The 15,513-nt window shown below is 41.0% G+C and overlaps 1 protein-coding gene across 5 annotated transcripts in view; it reads right to left on the reverse strand.

Moving 5' to 3' along the window:
- TPD52 (tumor protein D52) overlaps positions 1-15,513 on the reverse strand; it is a 107,434-nt gene that overhangs the window by 15,946 nt on the left and 75,975 nt on the right. For 3 of the 5 annotated variants that reach the window (XM_044914645.1, XM_044914644.1, XM_044914643.1), the window contains exons 2-5: positions 9,086-9,201; positions 3,452-3,600; positions 1,811-1,912; positions 716-742 (exon numbers count right to left, since the gene is read on the reverse strand). In XM_044914645.1, coding sequence (XP_044770580.1) covers positions 716-742; positions 1,811-1,912; positions 3,452-3,600; positions 9,086-9,201 — 394 coding nt within the window. The remainder of the gene's footprint in view (positions 1-715; positions 743-1,810; positions 1,913-3,451; positions 3,601-9,085; positions 9,202-15,513) is intronic. The other 2 variants (XM_021688657.2, XM_021688658.2) reach the window with 1 other exon arrangement.

Below are 15,513 nucleotides of genomic sequence, written 5' to 3' on the forward strand. Positions count from 1 at the left end.
TTTAACATCACAAAGATTCCTTCTATAATTATAGCATGGTTTGGGCTGACATCTTTTTAATGTGCTTTTTTTCAGCCTAGATTATTTTTCCTTTTGCAACCGTGAAATTTCCTTACATGTATAAAGAATATAACTAGTGTAAAGAAATTAAAAAATAGTAAAAACTATAAGCTAGTGAAACAAGTATGGAAAGGTTGTATATTTTATCTTATGTATATTTTACCACAATAAAACTAATATTCAGAGTAACCTGATTAAGTCGGGAGACTAACATCATGAGACAGTACATATGCAATCTATTACAGATACTTAATGGGCCCCACGTGAAGGAGAATTCCAACATCCTTACAAAAGCACCAAAGAAATTAAAGCATCAAAAACAAACAAAGTCAGACATTAAAAGGGAGGAATTCTGTATGCCATGGTTAAGCCGCTTCTTTTTACCAAAAAAAAAAAAAAAAAGTAAGAAATGTCAAAATCATTTCCATATCCCTGAACCACAGTGTCAAATTATTCTTTTAATTTTATCCGTTACCCATGGGATACAAGAAACCCTCCCTTAAAAATAGGTATGCACTAGAGAAAAAGATATTCCAAATGCAATAAGTATGTAGTAGACAAACACAACCATTGAACGTGGCATAATAATCTAATTAAGCACACTTGTTGTCTTAGACACCGGCTAAGCTGCAGGGATGGTTCAAGCTCTCCTTACCTAAAGGAATGTGAAAAGGCTTGCAATCTGCAAGAAGCCACAGTAAGCATTAAAAAAGAAAGGAAGTTCTGGTAAATCTAAAACAGTGAAATAACCTACTTTTTTAAAAGTTGTGTAAGTTTTTAACTGGACTCTAAAGTGCTACACAATCAAGCTGGCATAAAAAGAAATGAGAGCACCAACAAGATGTATATAAATTGTCAAAAGAATCCCAGGGAGCTGTGTTTATTACACAATGCTTAAAATGATGCTAGTCCAGATATAATAAGCAAGCCATTTGGTTTTTTGGTACAGAGTAAATAATACATTGATTGCCAAACTTATTCAACCAATCATTCCCCACAAACGAAAACACAAAGTCATGCAATCTGAGGGTTTTGTTGATAAAACAAAAAAACTTTCATGCCAACAGAAGCACAGCAAATTTAAACCATGTCTGTCACTTTCAGAGCTATTCTAATCAACATGGGGGGTGCCGCAGGAGGGGGGGACACACAAAAACACTGTGGTTTTATCGAAACTGCCACAAAAATTCTGCAGACTCATCTACAATATAAATGCAAAATGAAAAGCAAAGCTCAATAACAAGATCTGGGCCTAAGCATGGATGTAGAGAGAGCTTACAAATTAGTACACGTCAGTACACAGATAAGCATGTCATAATCACACCACGGTGTAACAATGTCCCACAGAACTGAAGGCAGGTCTCAGTCCAAGCGTGCAGTCAGTGCTCCTGGACGTGTCCCCAGCAGGACAACAGGCTCGGCCCACAACCACAAACTTGCAACTACGAGAGACATACTTACCCTGCATGATCAGGAAGGACTGAAAGGACAGAAGTACACAACCAGAATTTTCCAACAACCTTAAATGTACTCGTAAGATGATTATTTTGAATGCTATGCCTAAAAGTTGGAAGGCTACACCTAAAACAATTTAGGCAATACTTCAGGTCTGGTTTGAAGGAGTGGGCTCCCTCATCAGAAAAGAGGAGAATCCAGCATTATCCACAGCCCAAGTCGGGAAATAAATGCAACCACAACATACTTTAATTTGCCTCAGCTACTTAATAAGCAAGAAGAAATGAGGACATACTTTACATCTTCCAGCTTTTTGGTGATGACTGATCCAACAGATGAGAAGGCAGCTGACGCCTTCTGTCCAGCCTGAGATAAGGTTTCAGATGTCTTTTTGTATCTACATTGAATTATAAAAGAACAAAGAAAAGTTAAGCTAACCTTTTCTAACAGCAGTTATTTAAAGCACAATCACCAGCTCTTGGAAAGCGCTCAAAAATTAAACAAATTTTTTTTTACAACATCCAAACTCCTTCACAATCACCAGGTGGGCATCATCAACTCGCCTGCTCCTTACCCCTCATTCGGGTGCTGTCTTCAGCAGTGCCCTAGGATGGCCACATAGACAGATGCCTATAAAGGCAGGGCCAAGGAAATCAGGGTACAGGGCAAAAACAGTCACGGAGAAAAGATGAAAATGAGCCAGAGCCTGAAAGAAATTATACCTCTTACTCTTTTCCACTGAAGCCAAACAAAACAAAAATGAAATCAAATTCCTCACATGCCTTTTATAACTGTATCTCCTAAAAAGGGACCAGAAGCAAGGTAAGGCTCATGTGTACCTTATTATTCAAATAAATTATATGGACTATAAAGAATGTTTTTTTTTTTTTGCATGTCTGCAGAGCTACCAAATAAGGACTTGTAGACTCTTGGCAGAGTACGTATAAGCTGCGACACTCAAAATGACCTGAGTGTGACATTTGCTAGGACATAAAGCTAGCATTTCCCACCTCCCTCTCCCCATCTACCCAGGGATTAGTGAAGGGAAAATAAAAACAAACGAATATGGTAGCCACAAAGAGGTTAAGATCCTCACGTTATAGAAAGGAATGCTCAGGCATTTTTACTTATCCCATCAAGATGAAACACTAAAACAAAAAGTTTATGGTGATACACAAAGAATCGTTTCCTGGACTTCTGCGGGTAGAAAGTGGCTCAAAGGGAATGGACACCCTAGTGCTGTCCTGTCAGGATGCCGTCAGCCTCACTGCTGCTGGTCACCAGCTCAGCACCGGGGACTCAAGATACAAATGATAAAGAACACACTTCAGAATCTGTTCCTAGAAGCTTGCTCCTCCTGGTGCTGGGAAACAAAACTGCATCGTGATAATGCCATATCAAAATCTGTGTAATCAAAAAGACAGGAAGATTAAGGGGCTTCTGCCACCAGCACCTATGAGAGGCGATGAGCCAAGAGTCTTATGCTACGTATAGAGCAGATGAAGGAAGACTTGGCTCTGTACTTGGTCAACCCGGAGTTCGAATCCTGCCCCCCACATTTTTGAGTTTTGTGACCTCAAACCTTACCTGATCCTGTTTCCTTATCTCAGGCTACCTCACCTCCCACCCTATTCGGTCATTTTGAGGACTACGTGACACATTTTTGGCAAGTCAATATACAACACTGTTGGAACTTATTTGTTATTACTTCAACTCACAGATGAGATTGGGTTTTCTTTCTATCCCCTAGAATAGTGTGGAAGACCAGAGTTAGAGAAGAGTCAGGTACACTTGAGGACTAGGCGGGGAGAGCCCTGTGTAGTACAAAGAAAAGTTGCAGGAGCATCCTCATCCCCTTTCAATTCTCCCGCCCAGACAAAAGGAGCAGAAGTGTCCTTTACATTCTCTAGAAAAAGGTATGATCAAGGGAACGTACGCAGATGTTGCTGTCACATCCTGCCAGCCTTTGGCAATGTTCTGTTTTAGTTCCTGTAGTGAATTGATCCCAAGTTTCCGTTTGATCTCTGCTAGATGCTTCTCTTTTGCTGCTAACACTTGAGACAGAGTCTGGATTTCTTCTTCTACCTATGAGGAAGGGGGTGGGGTAAAAATACAGCAAGAGTCATTCAATAAGTGAAGATTATTAATGCCAAACTGTGCTCAAAATTCTAGAGTCGTTTAAAACCATTTTTTGATTCATTTATCTGTCTCTTTAAAAACAACATATAGGGGCGCCTGGGTGGCTCAGTTGGTTGGGCGACTGCCTTCGGCTCAGGTCATGATCCTGGAGTCCCTGGATCGAGTCCCGCATCGGGCTTCCTGCTCGGCGGGGAGTCTGCTTCTCCCTTTGACCCTCCACTCTCTCATGTGCTCTCTCTCTCATTCTCTCTCTCTCAAATAAATAAAATATTTAAAAACAACAACAACAACAACAACATATAGCGGGGCACCTGGGTGGCTCAGAGGGTTAAGCGTCTGCTTTCAGCTCAGGTCATGATATCCAGGTCCTGGGATCGAACCCCATGTCAGGCTCCCAGCTCAGTAGGGGGTCTGCTTCTCCCTCTCCCTCTGCCTCTCCCCCTGCTTGTGCTTTTTCTCTCTCAAATGAATAAATAAAATCTTTAAAAAACAAAAACAAAAAACCAACATATAGCATGTTGTTAAGTAAACTGGTTACATGCCGATCTCTCCTATAGAGCTTCTCTTTTCTCTTCTTCTGTTTTGTTTTTTTTTTTTTTTTGGAGAGAGAGAGCATGCAAGTGGGGGGAGAGGGGCGGAGGGAGAGAGAGAATCTCAAGCAGGCTCCATTCCCAGTGCAGAGCCTGACATGGGGCTCCATCTCACGACCCTGAGATCATTACCTGAGCTGAAATCAAGAGTCTTTTCTCTTCTTTTTATTTCTATCTTGATTTGTCCTCAGTCTTCTCCTCTCTCTCTATACTTCCTTACTCTGCTATCTCATGGAAGCTTAGGGCTCAAACCTCCACACAGATAATATTCAAATTATTCTAACATCCACTCTTCTGACCCCTGGTCTGCATTTCCAGATGGACACTTCCACTTGAATGCCCACAGAACTCATATTTGTGTACCAAATCAAACCACTCTCCCCTAAAACATGCACAGCCAAGCCAAATCGAAATCCAACCTTCCTGTACATTTCATATGAGTTTATACTGGAAATGTCTGTCCCAGGGCCTGCCAAAGCCACAGCCATAAATAAATCAAACTGTCTCCCCCAGAGAGCCCCACAGAAGTCCCGCATGGACCCCTTGATGCTGACCGACCAGCCTTAGCTGGACGGTTAGAGAGGTAAGCCCCTGACCCAAGGACAGCCAACCAATCGAGTGGCTACCACCCAGTGATGTGCCTGCTGTAAAAAGATGCTCCACTAATCATGGTCTCTCTCATTCAGGAATCCAGTTTGAGAAAATGAGATAACACTGGGAGTAGAAGCTAGAAAGACTTGGATAAAGAAGCCCTAAAGTACAGGTAGGGCACAGTGAGATGAGGAGATATGGAAGCTTAAAAATATTTGAGGAGGCCAAAACTCTAAGCAGAAGCTAGGGAGAACAGAAAATGACTTAGAGAGCAGAAGAAAAGCCTGAGTCAGAAAAACAGAGGGCAAGAGGCAGACCCACCAGGAGAAAGAGAGCTCACTGGGAAGAGACCTTCTGTCCCAGGAAGTTGAAAAAGTGGGACGGTCATTAATATTCAAGACCCTTAAGAAAGATGGCTTCTCTTGGCTTGTTGCAAAGCCATATTCTCAGCCTCGATCTCACACTTCTATGATTCCAAAGACAGCATGGCCTTTGAAAACAATATATAGTGGGGGCACCTGGTTGGCTCAGTCGGTTAAGTGTCCAAAACTCTTGGTTTCGGCTTAGGTCATGCATGATCTCAGGGTCCTGATATCGAGCCCCAACGTTGACAAGAGTTTGCTTGTCCCTCTCTCTCTGCTCCTTCCCTCCCCGAATAAATAATTAAAAAATAAATAAATAAATAAAAACAACATATAGCGTTGTTAAATAAACTGTCTTCACTGCTGATTAAATCTTTACAGAACACAAAATGAAAAAACAGTACTCAACAAAAGGAGAGAAGAATAAATCAAATGTGAAGTGGCTAGCAAAACAAACATAGCTGTTTTTTTTAAGATTTTATTTTTATTTATCTGAGAGCACGAGAGAGACAGAGAGCGGGAAAGGGAGAGAGAGAGAGAGCGTGCACAAGCAGACGGGAGGGGCAGAGGGAGAGGGAGAAGCAGGCTCCCAGCTGAGCAGGGAACTGGATGATGCAGGGCCTGATGCAGGGCCTGATGTGGGGCCCGATTCCAGGACCCTGGGATCATGACCTGAGCCAAAGGCAGATGCTTAACCAACTGAGCCACCCAGGCGCCCCAACAAACAGTTCTTAAGAGGGCATTAATTAGAAGGTAGGTCCAGTACAAAAATAATCCTCTGTGCTTGTCAGACAGGACCTCTCATTCTGTACCAGTTTTGGAAGTCACATTTAAGTGGAATATGAAAAGAAAAAGGCAACAATGAATGAATGAGGTTCAAAATCAAGTAAATTAAATGATTTGCCCTAAGTCATCAAACTAATAATGTAGGAACCAGAATTTCAAGCCCAGGTCTTCAGGCTCCACTTCTCAGTTTACTGGCTAATTCTCTTTGCACACTATTAGCTTTCCATTATCTCCTTCTCTATCCCAACTCCAACTTTTCATATACTCCAAAGAACAGACTTAAAAGATAAATACCCCTTGACACTTCCCTGAAGTTTCCTTTCCCTAATGACAGTTGAAGAGAAAGACCACTATAAATCTTACTGAACAATACATGACCCAGTGCATTCCCCACCTTTGTTGGTTAGATTGTGCTGCCAACATACCTAGCTCAACACATCATAGCTATCATTCTTTAATTCAACATATACATTACATATTATATATATAAAATACACATATTTTAAAAATAGGAGAAATATATATATAAAAGAATGACCTTTAAAGCACAAAGAATATATCTGATAAATATCTAGTATCCATAACATATGGATAAAATACTTAGGAATAAATGTAAGGAAATATAAGACTTGTACACTGAAAACTACAAAACACAGCTAAAAGCAAAATTAAAGACATCTTAAATAAACGGAAAGATATTCCATGTTCAATGATTGGAAGACTTCATATTGCTAAGATGCCAATACTCCCCTACATCAAACTAGAGATTCAATAAAAGCCTTATCAAACTCCCAAGGGCACATTTCGTGGGTAAAAAAGTAGATTCCAAAATTCATAAGAAATTGCAAAGGACCCTAAATAACAATTTTGAAAAAGAATAAATTTCAAAATTACTACAAAGCCATAGTAATCAAAATGGTGTGGTACTCTCAGAAGGATAAACACAGAGATGAATGTAATAGAACTGTAGGTCCAGAAGTAAACCTTTACATCAATGGCAATTGATTTTTCACAAGGATGCCAAGAGCATTCATTGAAGGTAGTATCTTCAACAAAGGGCACTGGGAAAACTAAATATTTACATGCAAAAGAAAAAAGTTGGACCTCTACCACAAACCATAAATAAAAATTAACTTGAAACAGATCAAAGGCTTAAATTTAAGAGCTAAAAATCTTAGAAGAAAACATAGGGGTAAATCTGCATGCTCTGAGCTTTGGAAATGGGATTCTTGGATATTACACCAAGAGCACCAGCAACTAAAGAAAAACTAGATTTCATCAAAACTTAAAACTTACATGCATTAAGACACTATGAAGAAAGTGAAAAAACAACATACAGAATAGAATATTTGCTAATCATGTATCTGATAAGGGTCTAATATCCAGAATATGTAAAGAGCTCTTATATCTCAACAAGAACAACAACAACAGAAAACAAACGAAAACAATTAAAAGAAGGGGCGCCTGGGTGGCTCAGTCGTTAAGCGTCTGCCTCCGGCTCACATCATGATCCCAGGGTCCTGGAATTGAGCCCATGTCGGGCTCTCTGCTCAGGGGGAAGCCTGCTTCTCCCTCTCCCACTCCCCCTGCTTCTGTTCCCTCTCTCACTGTCTCTCTCTCTCTGTCAAAATAAATAAATAAAATCTTTAAAAAAAAATAAAACAATTAAAAGAAAAACTGGGCAAAGGATTTGAATAGACATTTCTCCAAAGAAGACAGACAAATGGCTAATAAGCACGTGAAGGCTCAATATCACTAGTCACTAGGGAAATACAAATCAAAACTATAATGACATACCACTTAACAGTCACTAGGATGGTCATAATCAGAAAGACAGAAAATAACAAATGTTGGCAAATATGTAGAGAAATTGCTGCCTGGGATGAAAAATGGTGTCCTTGCTCTGGGAAATAGTTTGGTGGTTCCCCAAAAAAGTTAAACATGGAATTACCATTTGATGCAGCAATTCCAGTTCTAGGTATATACCCAAAGGAACTAAAAATAGGTATTCAAACAAATACTTTTTTTATACAAATGTTCCTAGCTCAGTATCTACAACAGTAAAAATGTAGAAACCACCCAAACATCCATCAACACACAAACAGATAAAATATGGTAGATACATATAATGGACTATCATTCAACCATAAGAAATAATAAAATACCAGGGGCTCCTGGGTTGCTCAGTTGGTTGAGCATCCAACCAGCTTTTGATTTCGGCTCAGGTCATGATCTCAGGGTCGTGGGATCAAGCCCTGCGTAGGGCTCTGGGTGCAGCACAGAGTCTGCTTGTCCCTCTCCCTCCCCTTCTGCCCCTCCCCCTAGATCATGTTTGCACATGTGCTCTCTCTCAAATAAATAAATAAATAAAATCTTTAAAAAACATAGTAAAGTACCAATACACAATACATGCTATAAGAATGAACCTCAAAAACACTACACCAAGTGAAAGAGGCCACATACAAAAAGTAGCATATACGATTCCTTTTAAATAAAATATCCAGAGTAAGTAAAGCCATAGAGACAAGGCATAAAGCAGGTTATTGCTGCCAGGGGATGAGGGAAGGGCGAATGAGGATGCCAGTTTAATGAGTGTGGGTCTCCCTTGGGTGTGATGGAAACGACACAGAGGTGACAGCAGCAGAAGACTGAAAGTGCCCACTGCCATGGAGTTGTGCACTTTTAAATGGTTAATTTCAAGAAAAAGAGAGAAAGGAAGGGAGGGAAAGAAGGTTCCAAGTGCCCACCTATATCCACAACACAGCAAAGGGGAGAGAACAAAGCCACTGATGCAGCTGAAAAGCCAAGTGCATTAGACCTAGTGCAGCCCCTCAGGTGATATTCACTAGGGCTCCTCTCGTTTCCTCCTTCACATCCTACTTCTCAGACCCACTTCACCCCTTAGATACCTTTTTTCATATAAAAAGAAACTGATTATCACGCTCTTCTATTTCTTCTCCCCCACTCCAGACCTCTAGGACAAGTAAATATATGTTGCTTTCTCTCCCCTGGAACAGAGGATGAGATGTTACCATGTGCTTTAGAAACACAAATGGCATTGTACGTGCAAAGCATGAAGTTCCAAAAGGAATGCTTCTTTACCTTTGCAAGTTCTCTTCTTAGCTCTTCTTGCTCCTCCTCTGACAGGGTCTCTGTGGCACTGATCGTAGCAGCAACATCTTCTCCTTCCTCAGGTACTGGGTCTGTTCTCAGCAGACCTTGTTGGGGATTAAAAAAAAAAAAAAAAAAGTCTGTAAGGTATGAGAGCTAAGTAAAATTCTCCTTTAGGCTCCTCCATCACCCCAGCGAGAATAAAAACCAATTAGACTGGACCCACACATCAACCTTCTGTACCTTCAAATGACCTGGCTCTTCCTGCAAAGGACAAAAGAAAAGTCTCAGCTACCACTAAAAACCACCCAATTATACTCTGCCAAAATATGAATTTAGAAAAGAGAGCATTCACATAGCTTGTTCTTTTGCTCAGTCACAATATAGTTACTGCAAAGTAGAAGAGTTAAGAGGCCAAGAGTGGGATCTCGCCAAGGCTTTAAATGCTACACCCTAGTAAATCAGCATGACTAATAATTCACACTAACAAGGGGTTTGTAACTGTCTCTAGCTTCCTCTGCTAATCAAATCCAGCATTTAATCTCAGTCAAGAGCTGAACAAACTCAATACCTACAGAAATTTTATTAAAAAAAAAAAAAAAGAAATTGTATTACATTTCTTTCCATTGTTAGTGGAGGTAGGAAACTCCCGTAGCTTAAAAAAAAACAAAAACAAAACAAAACAAAAAACTATATATCTCATCCAGATAACCCTGAAAAGTTGTAATGTATACAGAAATGACCAACAGCGGGGCGCCTGGGTGGCTCAGTCATTAATCGGCTGCCTTCGGCTCAGGTCATGATCCCAGGGTCCTAGGATCGAGCCCCGCATCGGGCTCCCGGCTCGGTGGGAAGCCTGCTTCTCCCTCTCCCACTCCCACTGCTTGTGTTCCCTCTCTCGTGTCTCTCTCTGTCAAATAAATAAAAAAATCTTTAAAAAAAAAAGAAATGACCAACAGCAACACAGAAGTTTTCCACATTATTTAAGATCAACTAGGCACAGCCACTCCCCTGGAATAAAACCAACCACTATGAGTCCTTCACCCTGAAGAACCTGGTACTTCTTGAGTGGCCAAGGAGGCATTTGGCCCTCAACGACTCTCTTCTCTGCTGCCTAACCACCCATGCACAAGGCTAGGGTGAAGTCAACAAGCACCCCCCAAAACCTTGGGTGCAAAATTTAAGATGGCACCAAAAACTCGATATAAATAATTTTAATACTTCAATGCAATATTTTTTTTAAAAATCAAAGTTAATTCAAAGAATCTATAATGAACAAAATATCAAAATTTTAAATAGGCTCAGTATCAATGACTTTTCCTTCTGCCTCAGGCTCCAAAACGGCTTTGCACAGTACCATTCACGATCTTGTCTCTGTTTAAAAGTTTAGTATTTTGTTTATCATGCTTTCATTTTGATTTTTCTGAAAATTGCATTAACATACTATTGGTCTTGACTGCAGAGCATCTGGGTGCCCCCTTAAATTTTACAAACTCAGGCAGGTGGCTGCTGGCCTCACTTGCCTTATCCTAGTCATAGTCCTGCCCATGCATCCCCCTGTCACAGAGGTCTGTGTTTTCACAGTCTCCTCTGGCAACAGATTTTTGGCGTAGGGAACCAGAGAAAGGTCTCTCCTTTTCCTGCTCTTCACCTCTTTCTGCCAGTGGGCGTTACAGCAATCACAGACCCCCACCACCCCCACGTCCATTTCTGAGAAGCGCTAGTTGAGCCATAGCAGGGACATGGCATCCTGCCCAGATCAAAATGCCAGGCAGCGGAAGACAGACTTCACAGGCAGGTGGAAAGGCAGGAGGGAGAATAACCACGCTGTTCAACAAGCAGCCAGCGCCACGGCAAACCTAAAGGAAGTATATGACTCAATGATACAACCTGTATGCCCACTGTGTAAAAGGTACGAAGCCACCTGTTACAGGGTCTATCGCATATTAACCGCTAATGGCACCTAATAATTATAACAGCATGAGCGTAACAGTACCAAAACAGTGTCTACCTGAAAGGTGTTTACGGAACTGTTAAAGGAATAAAAGTAGTACAAATAAGACAATTCAAAAACAAACCGGAGTGGGAAACAGAATATGATTAAGCCTTCTAATGCACAGACAGTATGTGACAGGTACAATCGGTAGATGGAAAAGCTCAATGAGTAATTGCTTCTGTAGGCCCCCTCTAAAATATCTTCAGACTGCCCAAGTAAGACTTCTGTCTTAGAGACAGACAAGAAATCTGATTATGTCACTCTCCAGCTTACAATCCTTTAGTGGTGGGTTCCCTGTTGTTTTCCAGACAAAATTCAACCCCGTCGTTTAGCACACAGGCCTTACTGGGCCCTGGTATCTGCCACTGGAACCCTCATACTCCAACCCCAGCCAAATCGAACTGTGGATAAGGTATGTACTGTCAGAAATCACTGAGAAGGGCCCGTGTATACTTGCAAATGCATCCCCTATGCCAGATCATGTGACGAGAGAGTATGAGACTGAGGATGGGAGAGGAGTATATGGAGCAATCATATAAGACAATATAGGAAGAACCACAACAGAGTTGATTATAAATATTCTTTGTTTTATTTTTAAGGTTTTGTTCAGACTTCTCAAGTCTCCCAACCAGAACAGGGCTCAAAAAAAAAAAAGAAAAAAAAAATCCAACAAAACTCTGGTGCTAAACCATGCCTTAAAATACAAAGGCTCTTTCATGCTTTTTAATAAATACTAGTTTGCGAATCTGCTTAAGGGGAAAAATGTAATATCTAATTACTAATAGCACTTTATTGCACAGCTGCCCAATTCCAGAAAGAATCTAGGGGGATTCTGATACTATTCAAGTATTTAGTTAGGCTACCAGGGAACATAAATTTCTCAGAAAAGGAGATCATGTAGTTGTCCACAGTTGGCTTCAGGACTTCCAAGATGACCTTGAGATTTTATATTCAGAATCATTAGTAACTTAGTAATTACAGGTTTTGTTTTTCCCATATTAGCCTGTAGGTGGCAGCAAATTATCAACATTCAAATTTTAAGGTGTTGTTTAAGGGTAATCAAATGGAGGGTTGGGGGATGTAAAATGAAGAACACAAAGGAAGAACAGAAAGGCAGATACCAAAATCACTGGCAAAACATGACAGTCACGACTTAGGAAAATTATTAATAACCACAGCCACCACCACAGAGTGCATTCTATGTATATTCAAATCAGAACTAAGTGGTCCAAATACATGGTATCATTTACGCCCACCACTTCTGTGATGCGGAGATCTACCAGTTCCGGGAGGAAACAAAGCTTACTGAGGTTAAGCAACTTGCCCATGGTAACACACCTGAATGTATAGTGGGGTTACAATTTTGAACCTAGACAGCTCGATCTGAAAGTATAGGCTTAAAATCATTATCTCCAAAGGACAAATGAAGACAAGAGTAGGGGGCTGAAGCTCAGACTTGTAAGAGATCTAGAAGCAATAGTAATTAAGACTCTGTACAAAGGAAAAGAACCTGGCAGAGTAGGTCAAAAGCAATCTCTTCACTTCCAAATGTATAGTTTCTCCAAACTTGGAGCCCTAGAAGTTTTTCTAGATATTATCCAATTTCCCCCTATGTTCAGGAAGAATGTAATATTTATTGTAGAGGCAGAGTGTGGCTTTGGGGAGAAAAAAAATATTAACTTCTCATTCACAAGTTGGGAAGCAGGAGCATTTTAACATATAATTACTTAAACCATAAGTACGCCAAAAAAATTCTTATTCGATCATTAATTTTAATAGTTCTCCTCAGAATCTGATAGAAAACTGTTTTTAAAAGATGGCAAAGAGGAACAACATATGATTAATATTTATTGAGGTCTAATCCACCAACCAGGGAGATTCACATTATCTCATTCTGAAAAAAAACATCTTAGAACCAACACCTGATGAAAGGAGTACAATTTATCTCCACTAGGAAAGAGAGACCCTCTGAGGTTAGTAATATGCCCAGAATCACAGGTGAGATTAAAATGCAGGTTTTTCGGACTCCAAACTCTTGCTCCGTCACAAATACTTTTTCTTAGAGAAATTCCAGAGAGCAGGGAGGACGAAGGGCAAGCTGGAAGCAGAGGGCTGGGGAGGGACTTCCAACGTCCCCCAAGGGTGTAAGAACCCATGTGGATTCCTGGCTGAAACTCACGGATGCGCCTGGGTGGCTCAGTCGTTAAGCGTCTGCGTTCCGCTCAGGTCATGATCCCAGGGTCCTGGGATCAAGCCCCACATTGGGCTCCCTGCTCCGTAGGAAGCCTGCTTCTCCCTCTACCAGTCCCCCTGTTTGTGTTCCCTCTCTTGCTATGTCTCTCTCTGTCAAATAAATAAAATCTTAAAAAAAAAAAAAAGTCACGGATACAACTGCAGAGCCCTAGTGACAGAAAACTGGGGATAATTTGTTCCTTCTGGTTGTTCCTATTTTAGCCACCTCCATAATTCCTGTAGTTGTGCAAAGAGTTTGCCTGTCTCCCCTCTCAAGAGTTACGTAGCAGAGAGAGCCTGGAGCCCACTGACCAACAGGCAAATGGCTAGGTGCCCAGGTGAGAGTCCCACTGCCAGGGGAGTGACAGGGAAGATGAACAGAGACCAGGGGATCACGCCCCATCAATCCTAAGACACAATTTTTTCCTTTATATTTACAACTTTGAACTCGAGATGCACTGAACAGGCAATCGGTTAAGCAGTCCTTGTGGCATAGTTGTTTGTCACCTGTAAACATGCTCCAAAATTTGCAAAATGGGTGTCAGGGACTGAGAACATCACAGACCTCTCTTTCAAGAAAGTCTGCATCACAACATTCTGTGGGAGGAAAATAAAGCAAGACATGGATTATTCCCAGGTGAAAAGCAATTCCAGTAAGTTAGGAAATGCACGGGAAGGTGTTTCAGGAAAACTCTAAGTTGGTTTACTCTAAAAAATATGCACAGGAGTGCTATGGTCAACATATACGTCTGAATAAACCGAAAAGAATGTTAATAAGCTTAAAAAATTTTAAGTAAAATTAAAGCAATGTCTCTTAATCTTTCAACTTGCAGCAATTTCTCCCCTTAATGAACAAATACTATAATGGTACATCCTAAAATCCATAGTGTCTTGGAAGAGATGAAATAGAATACTCCACACTTCTGAGAACTTATAGTAATGTGAGGAAAACGAAGTGCTTGAGTCTTTGGCTGCAGTGGAAATGTGTGTGATGAGCAAGCATGGTGGGAAAGAACAAGGAAGAATGGAAAAAGATTTCAGTCTTGAATATGTCCCTAAGTCCAGACTATAAAGTCCTGAAGTCAACATCCTTGTCTTTTCATCTCGGTACTCATGGTGCCAAGAACAGAGTAAATGTTAATGCTTTATTTGAACTGATTTACTGGTTAAAGATTCATTCAAATGAAGTTCCTCTTTACTTTCCCATGCATACCCCCCCTATTCGACATATACTCCCAAAAATTTTAACCAGAAAAAGAAGCAAAAAAGTTTTTTTTTTTTTTTTAAAAGATTTAATTTATTTGAAGAGAGAGACACAGTGAGAGAGGGAACACAAGCAGGGGGAGTGGCAGAGGGAGAAGCAGGCTCCCCGCCAAGCAGGGAGCCCGACGCGGGGCTCGATCCCAGGACGCTGGGATCATGACCTGAGCCGAAGGCAGACGCTTAACGACTGAGCCACCCAGGCGCCCCCAAAAAAGCCTTTTTTAAATACAAATTTTGAACCTACAATTAAAATTAAGGCATGATTTTGAGTTTGGTGAGTACCTTTCTGCTCAGGTGCTATGGATGCAGCCCAGGCCACCGGCACCCTGGAGCAGGCACCCAAACATTTCCCTTCGGTTCACCTTTGACCTTGTACCCAATTTAAGACCAACTGCTTCTCCTCAAGACTTTCTACAATTATCATTTAAAAACTTTTTAGCCATTTTCATATAATGATCTGAAAAAATTTTGCATCATGTTATTTAAACACTTTATTCAATAAGATGAGGACATTGGGGTCGGGGATTTTTTTAAAGAGTAGATAAAGCATGAACTTTGAAATTAGATGGCTCTGTAGGTTGACTTGTGTCCCCCCAAAAGATACATTTCATTTCCTAACCCCCAGGACCTGCAAATGTGTTTTCACTTGGAAACAGGTTTTTGCAAATATAGCCAAGATGAAATCACAGTAATTTAAGGTGGGTCCTAATCCAATGTGTCCTTTTAAGAAGAAGGAAATTTAGACACAGAAACCCAGAGAGAACAACACGGAAACATACAGGCACACAGAGGCCCAGGGACCACTCCCCGTGATAACGGAGGCAGACGGGAGGGACACAGCTGCAAGGCACAGAACGCCAGGATTGCCAGCAACCACCACGAGCTAGGATGAGCCAAGGAAGGATTTCCCTACAGAAGGAGCACCGCT

This window comes from Neomonachus schauinslandi, chromosome 4 (assembly GCF_002201575.2).
Source record: "Neomonachus schauinslandi chromosome 4, ASM220157v2, whole genome shotgun sequence".
In the NCBI taxonomy this organism is placed as follows: Eukaryota; Metazoa; Chordata; class Mammalia; order Carnivora; family Phocidae; genus Neomonachus; species Neomonachus schauinslandi.